This window comes from Saccostrea echinata, unplaced genomic scaffold (genome assembly GCF_033153115.1).
Source record: "Saccostrea echinata isolate AGI-Se365-2 ecotype Australia unplaced genomic scaffold, CSIRO_AGI_Sech_v1 ptg000034l, whole genome shotgun sequence".
NCBI classification, from domain to species: domain Eukaryota; kingdom Metazoa; phylum Mollusca; class Bivalvia; order Ostreida; family Ostreidae; genus Saccostrea; species Saccostrea echinata.
The window spans coordinates 4,534,099-4,557,001 of record NW_026889783.1 but is presented as its reverse complement, the minus strand read 5'-3'; the positions used below and the strand labels follow the sequence as shown (position 1 = coordinate 4,557,001).

General features: G+C 35.0%; 2 protein-coding genes across 4 annotated transcripts; both read right to left on the bottom strand.

The window, feature by feature from the left end:
• Positions 1 to 3,774: 3,774 nt before the first annotated feature.
• On the bottom strand, positions 3,775 to 11,123 carry LOC133199413 (uncharacterized). Of its 2 annotated transcripts, XM_061335219.1 has the most exons (7): positions 11,068 to 11,123; positions 7,117 to 7,222; positions 5,672 to 5,847; positions 5,529 to 5,565; positions 5,405 to 5,435; positions 4,519 to 4,768; positions 3,775 to 3,936 (listed from the first exon to the last, which is right to left on the bottom strand). In XM_061335219.1, exons 1-7 carry the CDS (start codon positions 11,117 to 11,119, stop codon positions 3,923 to 3,925), a joined length of 666 nt encoding a protein of 221 aa, XP_061191203.1. In that variant the 5' UTR covers positions 11,120 to 11,123; the 3' UTR covers positions 3,775 to 3,922. The 2 variants fall into 2 exon arrangements, with proteins under 2 accessions (XP_061191203.1, XP_061191204.1); XM_061335220.1 differs by lacking the exons at positions 7,117 to 7,222; positions 11,068 to 11,123 and adding an exon at positions 6,823 to 6,850.
• A 4,244-nt stretch (positions 11,124 to 15,367) lies between these two features.
• On the bottom strand, positions 15,368 to 16,600 carry LOC133199411 (uncharacterized). 2 transcript variants are annotated; one of them, XM_061335218.1, is made up of 2 exons: positions 16,429 to 16,600; positions 15,368 to 16,301 (listed from the first exon to the last, which is right to left on the bottom strand). In XM_061335218.1, the coding sequence occupies exon 2, from the start codon at positions 16,292 to 16,294 to the stop codon at positions 15,509 to 15,511; it is 786 nt and encodes a 261-aa protein (XP_061191202.1). In that variant the 5' UTR covers positions 16,295 to 16,301; positions 16,429 to 16,600; the 3' UTR covers positions 15,368 to 15,508. The 2 variants fall into 2 exon arrangements, with proteins under 2 accessions (XP_061191202.1, XP_061191201.1); XM_061335217.1 differs by having other exon boundaries at positions 15,369 to 16,301; positions 16,419 to 16,598.
• Between the last annotated feature and the right edge of the window lie 6,303 nt (positions 16,601 to 22,903).

Genomic DNA, 22,903 nt, shown 5'->3' with positions numbered 1-22,903 from the left:
AATCAATCTTTATTATTTGATGTGCATATTTCATTAGATCATGTATTTCAATAGCCATTACCTATACATATCATAATGATAAAAACACATCACAGAATGACAAAAGTACACCACATAGTCACATAATGATAAAAGCACACCACATAATGACAAAAGCACACTACATAATGACAAAAGCACATCACATAATGACAAAAGTACACCACATAGTCACATAATGACAAAAGCACACCGCATAATGATAAAAGCACACCACATAATGACAAAAACACATCACATAATGACAAAAGTACACCACATAGTCAGATAATTATAAAAACACATCAAAGAATGACAAAAGTACACCACAAAGTCACATAATAATAAAAAACACATCACATAATGACAAAAGACCACCACATAGTCACATAATGATAAAAGCACACCACATAGTCACATAATGATAAAAACATATCACATAATGACAAAAGTACACCACATAGTCACATAAAGCACACCACATTAATGACAAAAGCACGCCACATAATGACAAAAGCACATCATATAATGACAAAAGCACTTCACATAATGACAAAAGCACATCACATAATGATAAAAGCACAACACGTAATGAAAAAAGCACACCACATTATGATAAAAGCACATCATATAGTGATAAATGCACACCACATAATGACAAAAGCACACCACATAATAAAAAAGCACATAATGATAAATGCACACCACACAATGGCAAAAGCACACCACAAAATGACAAAAGCACACCACATAATGATAAAAGCATGGTACATAATGACAAAAGCACATTACATAATGACAAAAGCACATCATGTAATTTTAAAAGTACATCACATAGTGATAAGTTTTATTTTACCATGATACGACAGTCCAGGCATTCCATACATACTTAAGGAAGATCTATACAATTCCATTCACACTATCTTCTTTCTCAAACTCCTCTTGTATTTTAAGCATAACCAATTAATCTTTTGGAATACGATAGATGGTGTCATGTAAAAGTGCAATAAGATTTCTAAATTTTCAGTTTTACCTTGTGGGCCGAATGGGGGTCAATAATTACATTTTTTCCTACAAAAACCTGGTTCTCATACGTTTTACGCAGTAGCCAGATCATCTTTTGAAAGATGATTTGTGATGTCCTGTAAATGTGCAACAAGGTTTCGGAATTTTCGTTTTCACCTTAGGGGTCAAACGGGGGTTGTAAAATTATTTTTTTTTTTATCATTTTACAAAAACCTGGTTCCCAGAACTCTTCATACATTTTACACAGTAGCCATATCATTTTTTGCAAGATGATTGGAGGTGTCCTGCAGATGTGCAATAAGGTTTTGGAATTTTAATTTTCACTCTTGAGCCGAATTGGGGTCGAAAAAAATGTTTTCAAGTCCCATTTTGAACCGACGTCTTTTTTTCTTTCTTTCTTTTTTTTTTTTTTTTTTTTTTTTTTTTTTTTGGACAGAAAACATTTTTTAAACTCCCTCTTTTAAATTCAGAATTTACTTCATTAAATTCTTTAATCTTAGACTGGAATTTATTATTCGAAATACATGTGTACTAACATAAGAGGCCAATGATCATTTGCTCATCTGTACATTTCATGCTCAATTTGATAAATATATACATATTTTATGTAAATTATAGAATATCTTTTGTGGCTTAAAGCTGAACACGACTCGTAAATAGGCATACGCCATTTTCAATATTATATCTACGATACATCAACACCAGGGTATACTCTTCGCATTCGTTACACCTGACTGCTTTATTGTCACAGGAATCGGCGTGGAATGGCGACCCGTGTTCGTGCTGGTTATCTTGCATTACCTTTGTTTACATTTTATTGTTACATGTACCTGTGTTTGTTTGTATAATGCACTGACCTGTACAACTTTAATTGTAAGTTTCTTTTGTATCTACTTTCCTGCATTAGACGAGGTATTACAGTTATTTTTGTCACTACCGAGTGCTGTATAGCATACGTCCGTCTACACCGGTGTCGACTTATTATACTGAACAGTGTCCAAGTCAGGCCCTTTATATAGGGGTCCTCAGATATAGCGAGAATCCGAACAAAAATGGCGGACACATTGCTTTTACGAATCATGTTCAGCTTTAAGATAAAAAAGGAGTTATTCATAATGTTATTATGGTTTTCTTTTGCATGAAAATTGTTTTTATGCCCCCCGTATCGAAGATTTGGGGATATATAGTTTTTGCCCTGTCCGTCCGTCAGTCTGTCTTTTTGTCTGTTTGTCCGCAAAAACTTTAACCTTGCCTATAACTTTTGATTGTTTGGAGCTATGGCTTTCATATTTCAGTTGTATATTCCTTGTAACAAGACCTTTCTTGGAGTACCACCATATTTGACCTTTTGACCTTGACCTTGGAGTTTGACCCAGTTTTGCAAAATTTTACCAAATTTTAACCTTGGCCATAACTTTTCAACGGTTGGTGCTAGGGCTTTCATACTTCACATGTGTAATCCTTGTGACAAAACCTTCCTTTGGATACCAACATCTTTGACCCTTTGACCTTGGAGTTTGACCTACTTTTGAAAAACTTTAACCTTGGTCATAACTTTTCAACGGTTGGTGCTAGGGCTTTCATACTTCACATGTGTAATCCTTGTGACAAAACCTTCCTTTGGATACCAACATCTTTGACCCTTTGACCTTGGAGTTTGACCTACTTTTGAAAAAACTTTAACCTTGGTCATAACTTTTCAACGGTTGGTGCTAGGGCTTTCATACTTCACATGTGTAATCCTTGTGACAAAACCTTCCTTTGGATACCAACATCTTTGACCCTTTGACCTTGGAGTTTGACCTACTTTTGAAAAACTTTAACCTTGGTCATAACTTTTGTATGATTGGTGCTGCGGCTTTCATATTTCACCTGTGTATTTCTTGGGAGAAGGCCTTTCATTGGGCACCATTAATTTTGACCATTTGACCTTGATGTTTGACATACTTTAAAAAAAAAAAGTTAACCTTTTCCATATCTATTCAATGCTTGCTTCTAGGGTTTTCATATTTCACAGGTATATTCCTCGAGACAAGACCTTACTTTGGGTACCAACATATATGATTTGCATTTGAGAAAGTTTAACCTTTGCTATAGGTTGCCATACGGGGGCATCAGTGTTTCACAAACACATCTTGTTTTTTCTGAATTGTTTTGCAGATTAAATTAATCAAATTTATTTTGTTTTCCTCTTTTGTGAATTTATATGAAAGGTTGAACTGTGTATTAGGTAAATACCCATAAGTTGTTTCAAATGTATATCCGGATATCCCAGAATCCTCAGTAGGAAGCGTTAATGAACCGCAGGACAGCAGTAAGAGTAAAAATTTGCTATTCATTCATGCACCTTTTGATTTGATATGGCTTAAAAAATTACGAACTTGATGCAGTGTTTTATTTTGTTTCAGTTTCTATATGAACTTCATACCTTTTTGAAGCAACAACAAAAAAATCGTATTTGTTTTTCAAATGAATTTTTACTTCATCAGAAGACATATAAATGTCTGAATTATTAAACCAGGGAGGCAGTATACAACAAGCATATCAAAACATTGACAACATTCTGCACTTAAAGATCACTGATAGATCAGGAATGAAAAGATATATATAAATGGCGAAAAAACACCACAGCGACCCATTGTTGTCCATAATTTCCGTTAGTCAACAAAGAGTATAAAATATAGCCCCTCGTTTTACTCGGGTTGCCGATATTCACAATAAAATGTATGAACAAACAGATTAGATATACACGAACATAGTCCCTGGATGACATTATGGCAATACTAGGCATGTAATGATGTTGTTTGACACAAGTCACTGGCCCAGCGAACATGGATTCGTCACCCCCAGCCGCCGGCCTGGACACTGACGGATCTTATCAGAAATGAGTGGCTGCAAAAAAAAAGTAATTTAGCGTTACAGACGAACAAATGGCGGTCTGATGATACTAGGATATTGTCAACGGATGACACAGTGTCAATGAATTGTATATTATCATTCTGTACATCTGCAGGAAAAGCGTTATAAATTGACTCTTATGTGGTGATTATTGCAATAGCGAATGATGAACATGCAAACAATATGATATATATGTTGTGTGAAAACTTCTATAACAAGATTATTTGATTTCAAAATACATGCAATTAGATCACTGAATGTTTTGTGTACTTGTCGCTTCTGAATTTATTCCTGGAAACAAGTGGTTTTACTGTAGTTCATTTATCGGAAACAATCGTCGGTCTAAAAATTTCCATTTTCAATCTTTAAAGCAGAACAATAAAAGGTTTCAAAAGCCTTTACAAGTAAAATGTGGTAGCTTGTTCTGACTGTAGTCCAAGTATTTTATAAAATGTATTAAGGTTGTAATATTTTGCCAGATCCATTGTAGCTTTAGGCGGAAATAAAGAACAATTTACGCTTTGCTAATATCTATGTAAAACTTGTCTAGAGAGAGAAGAAATAACAATAATTTACATTTCTCTTCTTTGTGCAGAGGGATTTCGACCATCTCAGAAGGGTTTATAAGCTCTAAGTGGCTGTGTTGGCTTGTCCGATTGGTTGGCCTTTCGGGAGTTTCCTCGGGTAAATCCATGACACTTTCGTAGTTACGGACAGAATGCGGTCCCAAGTCCTCTTTCATCTCCATGACAACCGCAGATTTTTGTACCGTAGCGTACTGATCCTCCACGAAATCCTCAGTACCAAAATGGAAATCCCCTGTCGTCTGCGGGTAAGAGGAATTATCACAATCACAAACGGAAAAAAACAATTCTATAATTAAATTCTGTCAACTTTTAAGTTATTGCCTAACCAATGTCACAAATGCGTAAGAAAATACTAGTAATGAGAGTCATTTCAGGTCTGTAGAACTGGAAGAGGGGGGGGGGGGCTTTTCTATGTAGTTTGAATATGAATTTTTTTTAAAGGCTGTTTGCCCCCCCCCCTTTTTTGGGTTGAAGTAAGGTCGTAGTCTGGTAAATTTTAGCATAAAAAAATAACGGAAATGTTAGAGAAAGTTCTATGTCCCATCACTACCCCTACCCACCAAAATAGGATTTTTGAATTTCGTCATTTTCTTGTCCAATTCTTTTGGAGGCTTGCCCTCCCCCTTTCCTTCCTTTTTGAAAAACGTTGCTACGAGTCTGCTTGTAAATATATGAAAAGCACTATATAAAACTAAATGGGAAATGACCCATTTCAGAAAGTGAATATAGGCATCAAAGAAGGGAATATATTTGTTCATCATGTATTAATTTGCAATTTTAAACGTGGTTACTTTCTACTTTCATTTGAAAAGCGTGGGTCTGGATTACGAAGTGCAAGATCTTTTTATTCCAAATGAAACTTGACGCAAACATACCGTGTAAGTTCCAAAATGTCCGTCCAAATTTCTGAAAAGAAAAAAATGGTTGATATTATAAATTTTGATTATGTTAAGGTATATAGATAAGTACAGGGAAAAAACATAAGTTGATTTTGCTCACCCGTTTTGCTGTTGCGGTGGTTGCTGTTCTGTTGCAGCTACAAAACCAGGAAGGAGAAGCAACATTTAGCGAGCAACTGGAAAAGGAAAGACAACCCTTGCTGAATTTACTTTTATTTGAAAAGCTGGCCTTTGGATACTTACCCCTCCAGGTGTTGGGGAGTTTGGGTCGGAGTTTCTGTTGGGCTTGCAGCTGCATCTGTTTTTCCTGTTCTTTAGACATGGTGCCTTTAATGCTGTGGGGGCGCTGCTTTATGTACGTTATTCTTGGAGACTTATCAATTCCTCGCTTTTTATAGTATTTTCTCAAGAAATCAGCCCTGAAATTATTAAATATTCTACATTTTGCTTTTGTATGCGCATTTTTTTTAGACTGAACATTTTACATTTTTCGTTGAGTTATTTAGATTTTGGAGGATTGAAAATGAACACTCGATTATTTACATCTGTTTAGAATTTAAAAACAAATACATTCTAAAATAAAACAACACATCAGATAAAAGTTACTGATATTTTACGTGGTCGATTATAAAGACAAGACAAACTATTATTTTGGATATGTGTTAGTAAGAAAATTCTACATGTATTTGAATGAATCAAAATACTTCTGCCAAAGAATCTGCTCATTATACTTGAAAACCAGGCTCACAGCTGGCTTAAAGGGCGTACATATTGCATTAAAATGGTCTGTTTCAGCATGTTCTAATCATTAGGGTTACAAAGGAAAAAAAATTCTACTTTTGGAAATACACTTTAAGATTATAAACAGCAACTGTAAATTAATTCAAAATGACTACATTATGGTAACAAATCAGGAGCATGTCGGCAAGGATATGGAAATGGATTTTAAAAAAATTATGCAATTTCCAGGGAGACAGAAAATTTTCTTTTTATATGTTAATTAATCTAATCAACAAGTGAATGAAAAAAAAAAAACGAAATCTGGAGATTCGTAACAAAGATGAATTGATGTTTGGAAGACAGATGCTTAATATGCAGTAAGTGTGTTACTTATGTCATCACAATCGGTTTGCATAAATTTTATTTTTTATTTTTTTTTTGTTTTATTTTGATATATCCACAGTACTTAATCTGGTTAATGAAAACGTACAAGACTGCACACTTACCACACGGTGAAAAAGATAGCGACGATAAGCCTGAATACTTAGTACATAGTGAAGAAGATAGCTACGATAAGCCTGAACACTTACTACACAGTGATGAAGATAGCGACGATAAGCCTTAAAACTTACCACACGGGGAAGAAGATAGCGACGATACGTCTGAACACTTACTACACAGTGAAGAAGATAGCGACGATAAGCCTGAACACTTACCACACGGGGAAGAAGATAGCGACGATACGCCTGAACACTTACTACACAGTGAAGAAGATAGCGACGATAAGCCTGAACACTTACCACACGGGGAAGAAGATAGCAACGATAAGTCTGAACACTTACTTCACAGTGAAGAAGATAGCGACGATAAGCCTGAACACTTACCACACGGTGAAGAAGATAGCGACGATAAGCCTGAACACTTACCACACGGTGAAGAAGATAGCGACGATAAGCTTGAACACTTACCATACGGTGAATAAGATAGCGACGATAATGACGACGATAAACAGTGCCACTGCGCATACTGAGGAAACCACGAGTCCCGTCACTGTATAGGAATCTCCATGGCATTCTGATAGGGGACACGATTAAAAAAAGTAGAGTATGAGTGTTGTCCCAGTATTATGTTATAAAAATAAATAATCACACCAGGCAGACAATATTTTTGTCAAAATGCAAATACTCCGAAATTATGAACATTAAGGATGCAGGAAACCTTAAGAAGGCTGGGTGGTTGTGGCCATTTTCAGACTATATTGATCTCCTTTAGAAGAAGAGCTCCATATCGAGATATACAAAAATGATCAAATTTTAAAACTAAAATTTATGAAATTTTTCTTTGCCAAATGAAAGTTGACAACTTAAGATACGAGGGGCATTTGAAAAGTTCTGAGAACTGTTTGATAAAAATTTAACCGTTTAACAGAAATTACTGAATATGATATCATTGGACAGATCACAAAAATATACACATACGGTGACATCACTTTGTAATTTTTATTACGTAATAACTCCGAAAATGACGTCAGAATCTCGAATGTCTAGCATAATGACCATAAAAATGACGTAACAAGAGACTCAATTTCAATGAAGTAAAATTTTAAAGTCAACTTTTGTTCATTACTCGGATGCACGCTAACGGACACAACTGACAGTTGGAAAAATGTTTACATAGACTACAGTCTATTATATGGAGTTATATTCAGGAGCTCCTATAGTTCTAAGGTGGTTTAAGCGTGTGTCAAACATAGCATGTTATTATCGAATCTCGCGCAAAATATTTGGTAAAAAAGACGCTGCTGTATGTAAATGACAAAGTTTACAATCACAGGAGAATAGTGGACGGTGTTACAGAATTTGCTGGCATTAATTCGTCAGATGTTTTAACCAATTTTGCGGGAACGATTAAAAATCAAGAGAGGTTAAGCTAAGGCGTCCTATATTTTCTCGTAAAAACCAAAATGGCGCCGGTGTAGTTCTAACCCCACCGTAACTCGATATGTTCGAAAATTTTAAATCATGGAAAATAAATAAGATTGTATATGGCAATGAAACTCAGATTTATATTTTTGAGTCGAAAGTCAAAAGCAATAGTGAGTTTTGGATCGCCGAAGTTGAAATAATGTGAAAAAATGCGCACAGAAACAAGTCCGGGGGAAGACTTTCGTGCGTCTAATTCGTAAACAGCAAGAGTCTTGATACTCAAGATACATTTGTGGAAAACTGCATTGTTACACTTCGGTTTTATATAGAATATCTTTATTTAATATAGTGGAGAGCTATATAATAGATCGAAAATCCAGCTATATCATATAAATAAAAATCTTTTGTGGATGCCTAAGATAACATTACCGTGCTTATTAACCAAGCAAAAAAAATAAAATATTGAATTGCTGATTTACCGTACCATTGCTACAGCCATGCAAATTTTCTTTAAAATATCTTTTCAAAGAAGCCTTTGACAAAAAATATTCGATGTTCTCATGCGGACAAAAAACGCGACTTTTCAGTATGCTAAACATTCGAGATTCTGACGTCATTTTTGGAGTTATTACGTCATAAATATAAGAAAATGACGTTGATATAAGCGCAAATTTTCCAGCTCTTTTAAATGGCATCAAACTTATTAACTTCCGCGAAATGGTTAATATTTTAGCAAGCAGTTCTCAGAACTTTTCAAAAGCCCCTCGTATCATACCTAAAAAATTAAGTTATATCCGATGGTTAATTTGTTGACCCCCCTGCCTCTTTAAGAATCTAAACATTTCAAATGTATATTGTGACACAAGAGCTTTTTATTTATTTAGCTCTTATCCCCAAAAAAGAAACATTATATAAAAGTTCATTAGTCTGCTCTGAAAAAAAAATACAAACATTTGTATATTACATGGCCGTAAGAACCGGGGGAGGGGGGGCACGGGGGGGGCGGCCCCCCTCCCCCAATAATTTTGCCGATATATAGATAACTATAGTAAACATAGATACTATATGCTTGTGCCCCCTCAATAAAATCGCCTGATGACCTTTTTTTTTTGCTTGTCAAGGAATTTTAGGAATTTTTGGTGGTTGATGACCTGTTTTTTTTTTTTTTGTTTTTTTTTTTTGTTTTTTGTTTTTTTTGATTGTTGGGAAATTTTTGGTAGTGCCACCTCAACTGAAAATGTATGACTGTGCCCCCCCTCCCCCCCAAAAAAAACTGAAATTGCTTCCTTCGGGCCTGTATTATATAGTCGTATGCCATTAAGAAGGCTGGGTGGTTGTGGCCATTTTCAGACTATATTGATCTCCTTTAGAAGAAGAGCTCCACATCAAGATATACAAAAATGATCAAATTTTAAAACTAAAATTTATGAAATTTTTCTTTGCCAAATGAAAGTTGACAACTTAAGATATCATACCTAAAAAATTAAGTTTTATCCGATGGTTAATTTGTTGACCCCCAGCCTCCTTAAGTTAGGAGAAAATGAGCAAAAAATGAACTAAAATATCATTACCTACAATGTCATTTACATACGGAGAAAATGAATAAAAAAGTATTATTAAGAACAAGGTCATTGTGATAGTCTTGAGAATTGTTAGTTATACATAACCACACTTTAAAATTAACAGGTCTTTTTTGAAAACCATGAATAAAATTGTTATTATATTGAGTGATTAACATTTACATGTAACTTGTTTATACCAAGTACCTGTAGTCTACGTGTTGCAGACTGAGTCTAGTAGTTAACAGCTATACATAGGTCAATCAATATATAAAACATTTACTTAAGTAAATAAAAAAAAAAATACTGGAAAACCCCAAGCACCGACAGACACTTAAATTACTGGTCAATGCGTACCAACATATGTTTTCTACGGGAAATTAATCAATATAAAAATTCATTCCTATTTATTCGGGACCCTATAGCTCTAGGCATAAAGGATTAATGGTTTTTTTTTCTCTTTTTCGTAGTGTTTGGTTTCTTTACATTTCTGAAGTTTTGTTTAGTGACGTGTTTTATAAGAAAACACGAACCGCCATGAAAATTGTCGGGGGTCATGAGAAATCCTTTAAAGAACAGTCTGTTTGAAATTTAATACGGTTCATTGTGAAGTTTATATTGTCTGGTCGAATTAATATAGAGAATATAGTCCAAATGTATCATTTTTATAACCATAAAATTGTGAAGTTTATATTGTCTGGTTGAATTAATATAAAAAATTTAGTCATAATGTTTTAATAATAATTTTTACAATCACATAATTGTTCTAACATATTTCTAAAATTAAATATAAAAAGTGTATTGTCTTCGATGTAAATTTTGTCTGGTTGTAACACATTTACGGCGGTGTAGACCTCTACACCTTATTCGTGTAATTATAGCTTGTATTTTTGACCATTACCTGCTAATTACTTCCTTGACTGACTTTGTCTATACCAACCTTCCACTACACAAGCCTGGACCACTTGACACTTGAAGTAGTCATTAATTAATACACAGAAACACGTGTGTGTATATTGTCTTAACAAGAAACAAACCTTCAATTGATTATGCAACAGCTGATCCAAACAAAATATATAATTTGATCGCATATGCCTTAAATTTAGAGCTGTAATTCGATTTCTGAGTATGAGTATTAAATCATCGATATACCACAAAAAACTTGTTCAAATGTTTTTAAGTCAATAAAAAAAAATTGTATAATGTTTAGAAACTCAGTTTACGGTTAAGAAAAATTATTAGTTGCATATTAAGTCAAATTTATAACTTCTTTGTACATTATTTGATTATTATATTCTTAAAAAGTGCACATTTAACATTTAGAGATTGGTGGTTAAAAAGTACAATGTCTCTTCCTCTTTAAAGGCGTGGCTCGATAGTATGTCAGTCAATATTCATATTTAAAGTTTAAGAGACAAAGATAAACCGCACGTACCTCTAACAAGGTAAATAAGAAGAAAAAGGACGGACCATAAATAAGTCTCCATAGCTCTCCGGACCAAGTAATGATGACCATATAGTCCTACACCGGGTGTTACAAACAATCCAAGTTCTGTTTTAATTAAACATCCTGTATCCGTGCGAAATCTGAGACAAAAACGATACACGAAACCAGGGCGAAATTAGCCATATATCGTCACAGCTACGCATGAATGAATTGTTTCCACAATTATATCATTAATGCAATGATGGCATAAGAAAAGGTAATTTAATAAGACCGTAAAGTCTTTCCAAGGTCTTAGAAGAAGGAGGAGGGAGAAATTGTTCTGGAAATGGACTGCAATGTAAATGTACATCGGACTGTACAGGTTACCTATAGCTTGTCCTTGCCGTAGTGCCTGCAAGTGTTTGGTTTCTTTCGTAATATATCGTTACAAATTTGTGAATCAGTCAACACACGTAATTATCTCGCTTGTATTACCTGTTAAAAACTGAAACAAAATTTTATTTATTTAAAGAAAAAGCATTTAAAAAATCGCAGTGACAGGTATCAAACTTTATTACCTGTTACGCTCTGCAAGATTCATAGGAGGATCCAATGGGGTGGCTGCTCCCTTTTAATTAGCCTTCTTCTTTGGTCAAATTTACAAGGTATGAACCCATAGAATATCTCAAATCTCTTTTCAGGAGAGGTAAAATGGTTTTAAAAGCATGTACATTTACCTGTTAATAAAGTCACTTATCCATAATATAGTAGAATCTCTCCCAAACTCCACCATCAAAGCGCATGGAATAGTTGTGGGTGTGAGTGGAACCCCTTGCTTGTATTTTTTAAAGTTGTTTGATTTATTTAGTGCCAATTTTTCATTAAAGCAAAATAACACAAAGAGTTTAATAATAGTATTTTTTACCAATGGTAAGAAATGTAACACGCATCAAACGATCAAAGATCAGGGTGGGTTTAAAATTTAAACCTATATAAGGTGAAACTCTGGGGATCAGCTCTGTGGCTACCGAGCTACTCGCTTTCACGGGGGATCTGACTGGAACAAGGATTGTTATAGTTTTGAATTTATTTTTTTAATTGCAAAACTTTAATGTAACATGTTTTAAAACGCCTTAATTGTTGCATATTAGTCATTACCACTATGGTGGCCGGATAAAGGACATGACTTATATTGAATAAGCAACCTCTTGTATTTACACTTGAATAGATGAAGACGCTTGTCTGTCGGTAAAGTGAAATAACCGGTTACTTTTACGTACAACCTTATTATCTCTATAAGGTCACATAAAGTAATTCCAATCTGTGTAATAAACATAGATAATCAGAGATTACAGAGCCACCTCAACAAATGTTGTCTTTAAGTAAAGCAAAGTCCCATACTAATAATCTAGTATTGTGCATCCCTAGATGTAAGATTCATGCAGTTTTGGTCCGATAAGGCTTGCAGTTACTTGGGAATGGACTTACCTAAAACTCATCCAGAAAATGTAAGTCATATCCAGCATCTGAAGCAAGTTTGAGAGTGTTCATCCTGTGATGCATCATCCATGCAAGTTTGGTTCAGATAGCCCTTATAGTTTACTTTAACCTGGTCACTCATCTGGAAAATGTCAGTCAGATACAGCATCCGAAGCAAGCCTGCTAGCGTGCATCTTTAGATGTATCATCCATGCAAGTTTGGTCAACATATGGCTTAAAGTTAATTGGAAATGAGACCTGCTCTAAAAACTTTAACCTGGTCACTCAACCGGAAAATGTAAGTCAGATCCAGCATCCAAAGCAAATGCAGTAGTGTGCATCTGTGCATCTTTAGATGTATCATCCATGCAAGTTTGGTCAATATAGGGCTTATTGTTACTTGGAAATGAGACCTGCTCCAAAAACTTTAACCTGCTCAAAGAACTTTAATCTGCTCCAAGAACTTTAACCTGCTCCTAAAAAAACAACAACAATAACCTGATCATTCTTCAGCTGAAATTGCAGCATCTGAAACCTTGACTGGTACAATGAAATATACTAGAAGAATCCTCCATGCATCTCTGATTAATACAGGGCATAGAAGTACTCGAAAAGAAATCTGCTCCAAAAACTTTAACCTGGGACGCCGAGGGTATATAACATAAGCTCCCCAAACTTTGTTGAGGTGAGTTAAAAATGATATGATTTTAACCAATACCCTTACAAAGTGACATAAAACTACAAAACATTAAGTACGTACATGTAGTGTTACCAACTGTTCAAAACAAGATGTATTTGTGAAATTCCTGAATATACCCTTTATGAAATTATATGGGATTGTATTAATGGTGCTGGACAGAAAGTTGTTTTTCATTGAAAATATCGAATTTGTCAAGAGTCATAGGCTTGACACGCCGCCGCTATCCAGAACCCGGCTGGGTTGCAAAACAACCGCGCTTACATATTCATAAAAGTAGGACCGATGGAACAAAACATCTATTAACCTCCAACCTTCTGGGGGAGGGGGGATAAATAAAGTTTCAATAAACAATGTGCGCGTATAAACATCTTTTCAATACTATTATAATCTGATGTTTCTACAAGAGAACTTCTCTTTTAACATCAGTGAGTGTGAATTTTTATAAAAGGTTAGTTTAAGGCTACATATTTGGGGTTTTTCAATTATTTTAATGTACGAGGGGTTATCAAAAAGTTCGTGGACTAGCGCTATAAAATTAAACCCGCTTTAGGTACATCTATGAATTTTGATACATTCAGTAAACATCATCTTTTCTATCTATAAGATAAATTAAATATCATAAGTCTTATTTTCTAACAAATCATGTATGGTTTAGTAAGTAATGGCATGACCAGGCGGTGCAACCTCAAAATACGACGTAATTTCTACTCGAGTCTAAAGGAGAAAAATTGTTTTATTTTGAATAGTCCAGCAATCATGTGGTATGAAACAATTGTTCTGTAAAATGATCTTTTAAAGTTTAATGAAATCTTATCGGTAATTTTTTTTATGAAATGTCCAAACAATTAAGGGGTTAAAATGACGTCAGAAGAGGGGTGGGATGTACATTCTATAACGTTTTACCCCTGGAAAAACTGGCATAGACCTCTGAAATGTTTAAACAGGCTACAGAGAAATAAAATGTACCTGTTTTTAAAATGCCGAAAAAGATTCAGAGAGAGGAGAGAAGAACAATTAATTGTCGATTTGTATCTTGGGTGCCGCCAGTCATGTCGAAAAGTGACGCTACTCATGTGCGTTTGACATGGAACTCCGACAAGTAAATTATGGCATAATCAAGCGAGTATCATCACCTATGTATACACCCTTTTACAATATTATACATTGAAATTACTTGTTCAGAACATTATAAAGTCGTATAAACAAGACAGGTTTAAATCTTTACTTAACTCCAGGGAATGTCATAAAAAGGTGAATTGAGGCAGAGCGAGTGGACATTGAGAAACAATGACGTTGTCGGATGATACGAAACTCAACGGTGACAGCGCCAGGTGATCATATGGCGTTTTTTGTATTTTGATAATTAGGCAAATTATTAACGTATCAAGCTGAAAATTTCAACACTTCATAAACTTTTGTTGTTTTATGTTTCTCATAAATTTCATCAGCACCCGCTGCATAGTACTAATTCTATCACATCAGCCCACGAACTTTTTGATAACCCTTCGTATGTCATAGAATAATATTCTATTTAAAAAGTCAAAGAACCCTTGGTGGTAGGAGGCAGAGGAGGGAGGGTCCCGTCCCCAAGCACCCGTGCATTTTACAGCTAGGTTCTTCCTAATAAATTTTGGATATTGATGTTAGAGAAAGAAGGAAACAATGATTCGATTGGATAATCATCATGCACATAGATTTCGTTTTGATTCAAACTGATGAATACTAGTTCATGAAAGCAAACTTGAAACGAAATCCTATACATACATTTATGAACAAAAGCATTATAGATATCACACTTCGCTTATTAAAATTGTCAAATAATATCCGTGTAGATCTAGCGCTAAAAAAATCTTCCTCTTTTTAGCTTGTGTTTCCTTATGATCACAACTATTTGGGTCACTTGAACAGAAATCTATTGGCTTAGTTTAAATTCACTATTTTCTGTCCTCTTACGTGTCTTGTGGTCCTTTATCTGAGTTAACAATAGTGTTGTCTAATAATAAAAATTCTCATACTTAACTTCCTGAAGTCAGAAATAAGATTTTGTATAATTTACAGAGTCTTAAAATTAATTGACACAATCTGTGTAAACTTCCTCTTTGAAAAATCAGAATTTTTAAAATTAAAAATGTCTGCTCAAAAAAGAATTCCTAGTAATACATGCCTCAATAAAGCCTCATCGAACAGCAAATAAATAAACGTTCCATTATGCTTACTCTCAGACAACTACAAATACAATACATAAACAAGACAGCCTAGAATGGCCCCTCATCAGACGGTTGTCTGCCGGAAGTCCTTAATGAAGACGTTCGTGTTGAGATCTGACGGTCCCGGTTCTATTTTCGCTGTATTCACTTCTTCTTCCCCTGTATCTCCCAGGGTCACGTGTATCTCTACCTCCTCCGCCTCAGTTCCCTCTTCATCCTCATCAGGCTCTCCCTTGTCCTCTTTCTCCGGAGCTTCGGACTCTTTTCCCTCCGTAATCCTTTCAGTGCTGTCACGCATGCTGTCGCGCATTTGTTGATACGGATTCTTTTTGGAGATGAGTAAGGAAAGCCTGGGAGGTTGGTGGGTGACAGCTTTTACGATTAATTTTCCGTCGCTTTGGGACTTCTGTAGAGCACTTGTTTTAAATGCAGGGTTCACAAAGGCTGAGTCCTTGTTCGCCATTGCATTGCTTGCCCCTGGTTGTTCTAGAATACTGAAATTGGAGGCGGCACAGGGACTAACGTATTTATCCTGCAAGCTCTTGGTGGAGGTTTGACGTACTAGCCCTGGGGTGGTATCACAGTCAGGCAAGACCTTCTCCTCGCTATAGAAACAAGAGCAGTGCAGACACTGGTAGCAGAAATTGTGTTTCAAACAGCGTTCACATACAGCATCGTAACAAGGCAAACAGCAGATACAAGAAAAGGTCCGAACACAACATTGCTCACAGCCACTGGCAAATCTGTCGCGCTTTGAATCTTTAGTTTGTAGATCATGCTGACCGTAGCCAAAGCATCGTTTATAGCACGACTCCAGGCAGTTCTCCCCTATAGCACTCTCTTCCTCCATAGTCGTACTGAAATAAGACACAATACTAGTATTTCGAAATCCAAGAAAAAAAGCATCTCTGTATTGGAACACGATTTACCCTGTCAAAGCAACAGAAAGACACAAATGGCTGAAATCTGCTTACTTTTACGTACCAGTGGGCCAGTTTTCACCTTCCTCCATGTCCATGATAGCAATATTTACATCGCTAGACTGAATGTACGTAAAATTCACGAGAATTTCCGCTGTATACTAATACAATTTCCTTTATATAAGTAACAGGACGTAACGTCATTCCGCTTTGAATTGCATTTTCAAATACAAATCATTGCTATCTATACCGATGAATCCTCGAGCTTGGACACATCTTCTACAGGTTCTTATCCAAATACATGTACATGTTTTTGATTTTTTTTCCCCTCTCTCTATTTTCTTATCGTTATTATTAAATACTCAATAATACTAAATACTTCGGGGATACATAAGATTTTCATAACTGGTGTATTATTGTAATAAAAGGCGGAAGAATAAAGTGGAATATTATCGCTGGATGATCATTGAGTAAAAGTGGCCTCCGATAATAATATAAAGTAGCCAGAGATCTTTTATGTGTGTAAACTTGTCAGACTTTGGAGAGAACACATCCTTTTTTTTGGGGGGGGGGGGGGGGTAAATGAATTAAAACATTCATCATACCCTCACCAGATACCAGAATGCCACTGAATGAAAAAGGTGAAGATAACAAACAGTGATCGATCTAAAATAATAATAACGGAAATATGTAAACATGACATAAAACACAGACCCTCGAAAATAATAGAAGTAAGATTAAATGCCAGGAGGAGTAAGCATCCCCTGTCAGGCGGTCACACCCGTCATGAGCCCCATGTATCGATCAGGTAGACGGAATATTCCGTAGTCAAAATTAATATAAAAATAAAGGCTTAACAATTGGAATGGAAAAACATCACCAAAAATACGTCTCAGTTTTAGGTGATATTTGCTAAAAAGTCATACATGTTTACATGTCATACAAAGTTATACATGTAACAACCATACAAAAAGCAGACTTTAAACGAGGCTGTTGAAATCATTGTAACATCAACTTTTCTGTTAGTAGCCTGCTTCGGTTTAAAAATTGATGCTTGAGTATCAAATAAGTTAGGAAACAAAAACACCATATGCAGGTGATTGCGGGATATTACTACATAAATAAGGAAAGTTGACGATGGAAAGGTTGAAGTCATCTCGTTTGTCATACAATTTAGTAGTTAGTTTGCCCTTATCGTCTATAGTCAGTAAAACATCTAAATATGAAACAGATGTAGCAGACTCTGTGATATCTTTTATTTTGAGTTCACTGGGATAACTCGAGTTGACATATGAATGGAAGTAATTACATGGTATTGTTAATTGATATATCTGAATGTCAAATTGGCCACAGCAAGTGTTTTAATTTCTTCTCACATAGAAGTTTTTGAATAAATTCTACTTCACAGGAATATAAAAACAGGTCGGCAAATAAAGAGCACAATTTGTTGGAGGACCTGATTGATTCTTAGAAAACTTTCTTCTCTCCCCCGGTATATTTAGCACATGAAGTGCATGATTATGATGAGCAAAGTTGCCTCTTCCAAAATTGTGAAAATGATGGCCCCTGGGTTAGGAATGTTGGTGTAAGGTCGGGGCTCTATAGATTATATAGTGAAAATGTATTAATGCTTTAAAATCTTCTCCGCTCCTTAGTATTTAGCAGATAAAATAAGTGGTTGCATAGTTATGAGAAAGGGTGCCTTTTCTCAAATTGTGAAATTCATGGCACAGGGGTGCGGTTTCTGGTGTTACATGTACGGAGGAGCTTTATTGATTATATAGTGAAATGCATCATTTCTTTATAAATCTTCTTCTCTGTCCCAAGAATACCACTTAAAAAAATCAGAGTGATTTTTGCCGAAAGAATTTTCCGCAGAAAAGTTTTGTTTGTCATAATTTCATACCTTTCAATTATAAGAACTTTACTCTTTGTGTACTAAATTCAAAAATTGGATAAGACTTTTATACATTTGAAGCTATAGTCATCTTGCTTGTGAATTTCATGACCTCTGGGTCAGGGGCTCTGGTGTTAGGACACGGTTCTGTTTATATAGTGAAAATGCATTAATTCTTTGAAAATATTCCTTTGCTCCTATGTACATATATTTAGCAGATAAACTGCTAGTATGTGCACAGTCATGATGAGCAAGGGTTCCTCTTCCAAAATTGTAAAATTCATGGTCCCTGGGTCAGGGGTCCTGGTGTTAGGGTGGGACTGGTTTTATAGCTAAAATGCATAAATGTTTCAAAAATCCTCTTCCATGCTCTTGGGCATCTAGGAGGTAAAGAGTACGAAGTTGTAATGGGCAAGGGTATTTTCACGAGATTTGTGAAATTCTGGACCACTGGGTCAAGTATTCTGGTGCTGGGCAGGGCTCTATTGATCTTATAGTGAAATTTGTATTCAACTGATAGAAGATATCCCCCTTCGTCATTCATCTATGATAATTAATCACTGTAAAAAATGTGATAGCCCAATTGGTCATAGGTCAATTGAAAAAAAGAATTGTACAAGAATTTTTAATGTATAATACAATACTTTCATACTTTGTAATGGTCAGGTAGACTTCTAAATAATAGATAATAAAAATGAAACAAAAATACCTTATTTTCGTACATTAAAAGTTCTTCAAAGACCTAGAAAGGCCAGTGTGACGTAACAAACGGATAAAGGAAGGGCTCCTTATTATTTACGGACAATTAGATAGGCACACAAACGGATATGTTCTTACCAGAGGTACACTGTGAGGTAAAATGTGCGTATATTTTTCCAGAATTCAAGGGGTTTTTTTTGTTTTATGGATTTAAACTCTCAATAACATGGTTTATTTGTGCTTGATACGATTTGTTTGTTTTTTTGTTTAACGACCCTCTCGAGAATTTTCACTCATATGGAGACGCAACCACAGTGGAGGGCTGCAAATTAAGAGCTATACTTGGCACTCAGAGCAATTGAGCAGTGAGGCCAGGAATCTTTCTCGTGACATCACCTACTGCGACACGGGGCCTCGGTTTATACGGTCTCATCCCAAGGCCCGTTTCCAAGTCCCGCAGTGGGATGCTTGAGACGACTGTGCGAGATTAAAAAAAAACTAAAAATAGACCTAACCCCGAGGATTTTCAGACATGCTATGGGACTTGTCTATAGTAGGTTTATGGACATGAGGAATCCCCTACTGAAATTCACCTCACTCTGTGATAAAATTGCAGAATGTATAAAAAAATCATTTGAACATATGCATCTCACTATAGACAACTACCAAAAGTAATTCCATCCTGTTTTGCACAATGTATCCCTCGTCTGTATGAATGTAAGATAATTTATTATTTACAGACAGTTAGACATGTATACAAATGATAGATGAAGGATACACTATTTACAGACAGACGAACAGGTACAAACGGATAGACGAAGGACATTTTAATATTGCATAAGCTCTTCTGGTCTTTGAACAGTATAGTTAAAATGCAGAAACACACAATGCATGGCAAAAGATGAAAACAGAGAGTAGAATGTTACATGTATGGGGGATGAATGTCTGAAAAGTGCTTATTTTCCCTGGCATTGTAAGCATGTACAAGTTTTCATGAAGTGACATTCAAAAGATGACCAAAAATGAAGCTCGATGCTCACCCGAGTCACTATGGCCCTGTTCTTCAGTGGAAGATTTTTCCCTATATATGTATATTCCTATGTAGAACTTTGATTGCCTATTGTGGTCCATATCAATATGGCTAAATATGCCTTTGCTGTTCTTAAAAGATGTTTTTCTACATATCCCTACGAAAAATTTGATCACCTATTGTAGCCCACCCTACCGCCTTGGTATTTGAACAAATTAATCTACACTACCTGAGCATACTTCCATATAAATAACATATCATGCCTTTGCTGTCTTGAGAAGAAAATTTTAAAAACAATTTTTCTATATATTCCTACGTAAAACTTAGTAGTTGGTTGGCCCTTATCGTTGTTGCTAGGGCTCAATATCGATATTGCGGTATATTGCAATTCGTTAACAAAAAATATCGTATTGCGATACGTTTTTCCAGTACTGATATACCGGCAAAATGCTTTGGCTTTAGATTTATGAAGTAAAACACGTAATTTAAGATGTCAGAAATGTTTTAAATTGTGCCAAACAGTACCAAACGGTAAAGGTTTCTGTTGTATGGTTGTATTTCATTGCCAAACTGTAATGAAATCACCTAGAACTTTTTTGTTACAACGTATTTATAAAAGTTTTATACACTCTGCTTATATATGGAGGCTAATAAAATAAGAAGAGCATTTCAACTCTTATTAAAAATATTGCAATACATATTGTACAATTAAAAATATCGCAATGCGAAATTCCCAACCGATACCCAGCTCTAGTTGTTGCCCATCCTACGTACCCCAAGGTGTCATGAGTTAAGAGTCATTCTCTGTAACAACTTTTATATAGGAGCTGTGGCACGCATAGTCTCAGAATTTCTCCAAACTCTCTATGATAAAAGTCTTTGATACAGTAAACTTAAATCAGGCAGAAATTGGTTGCTACGTGTCATGGTTACCATGGCAACATGTCCTAAAGTTTGAAAAATGGAATTTTTCAACATGTTCAGAGTCTCACAGTTAACGTTTGCAGAAAAGCAAACAAGTGTCAATGATTGTTTCTGAAAGTTGAAGGCCTGATATCTTAAATGCATGATAAACATGTTTGGTAAATCAACTATTACATACGTTACTATGGAAACAAAGTATTCAAAAGTAATAATTTTGCTCATTTCAATTTATAAAATCACACACTTAAGAATAAAAAAAATTATAGGTTGAAATGCAAGCAAATAATAGACAAAAGATCCTTGTAACATATACCAAGGAAGAAATATGATATTTCTTATAGGTTGACAATGGTTGCCATGGTTTTAATACCAAGAAGGGATTTTAAATTTACTCTCTTAGTGTTTAAATCTAATCCTATCTTTTTAAAAAGCATATTTCTATATAACTAATGATCAATTTTTAAAGATGTTCATGTGGCCCTAATTTTCACATTTCAAAAAATTCAAATTCAATTCTTAAAATAGAGCGTTGCTATGGAAATAAGCCGAAAAAATATGCATAAAAATCTGAAAAAATATTCTGTTTCCTTGGATACGTACCCTTGTATGTGGATTCCCAAAACTTTTATGATTGATAATTATGAACAACTAACCTGACTTTCAATTTTGACTGCCACCCAATCTCTAACTGGATGCAAAAAGCTGGCACATAGGGTTTAATATTGATATAAAATTAACAAAATCGAACATATTCCCTTCTTGGTTACCATAGCAACAGTGTTGTATTTTTCAACAAACGTTATCAATATATGATATTCAACTTTAGTTCTACCAGATAAGTACTATTCAAGGTGAGTCAAATAATATGTTTCTTGAATGATAGGTAAGTAAATTCCTAAGGCAGCAAAAACATATCACTTTAAACAACTGGTTCATTGTTTCCATGGTTACACTGCAAAGTAACAATTAATCCCAATTTTTCTTATATTGTTGGTGTTGCAAGGTCCTAAGGATGCATATGTGCCAGTCATGAAATTTATTGTTTTTCCTGAAGATAGTAGCATTAACCCAATCTTAGCAACACATTTTGCATGCTAACACTGTGTTACCATGGCAACCATGAAAGTTATTTTTAGAATAATATTGCCAATACCTAATTACTTAAGGTCAAATATTTTTATTGTTTTTTCTTAGGTTGTTGATTGAGTTTGATCATTTAACACCTATCATTAGTGAATATTGAGCGTTTTTCTGCATTTTTCAGCATCTAAAATGTATTCCGAATGTACCCATGGTTACCACTTATTTCGAGATAAATTCTAAATAGTTTCTTTATAGCATAAGTGGCAACAAGGTGTCAGATTTTTGTGAGAATGGTTTGTTTGTTATTCTTAGTCTTTGTTAAGGCTTAATAAAGATTCAAGGTAGCTGAAAATCTCAATTTTTCCAACTTTTCTGGCTGTTACCATGGCAACCAAGACACATAGCAACGAAATTTTATTTGATATATGTTTCTGATGTCAAGTCGTAATAATGGGCAAAGTTTCATCAAAATCGGTGACCATGCGTGGCAGAAGTTTAAGTGGTTACAGAGAATCGCTATTAAAAAAAAACAAACTTGAATCTACACTATGTAATGAAGCTTTCAAATAAGTTTTAACTTTACTGACCCAGAAGTTCTTGTGAAAAAGATTTTTGAAAGATATGCCATTACAGTTTCACTAATTCTTAATTATCTCCCCTTGAAAGAAGGTATGCCCTCATTAGGAAAAAAACTTGAATCTCCTTCACCCAAGGATGCTTTGTGGTAATTTTGGATGAAATTGGCCAAGTGGTTCTGCACGAGAGGATGAAATTGTGGAAATTCATGACGACGATGACAGACAACAAATTTTGATCCATAAAGCTCACTTGAGCTGAAGGCTAAAGTGGGCTAAACATGTCATTTAGAAGGAAATACACTGTATCATGTTATCATTGAATATTACA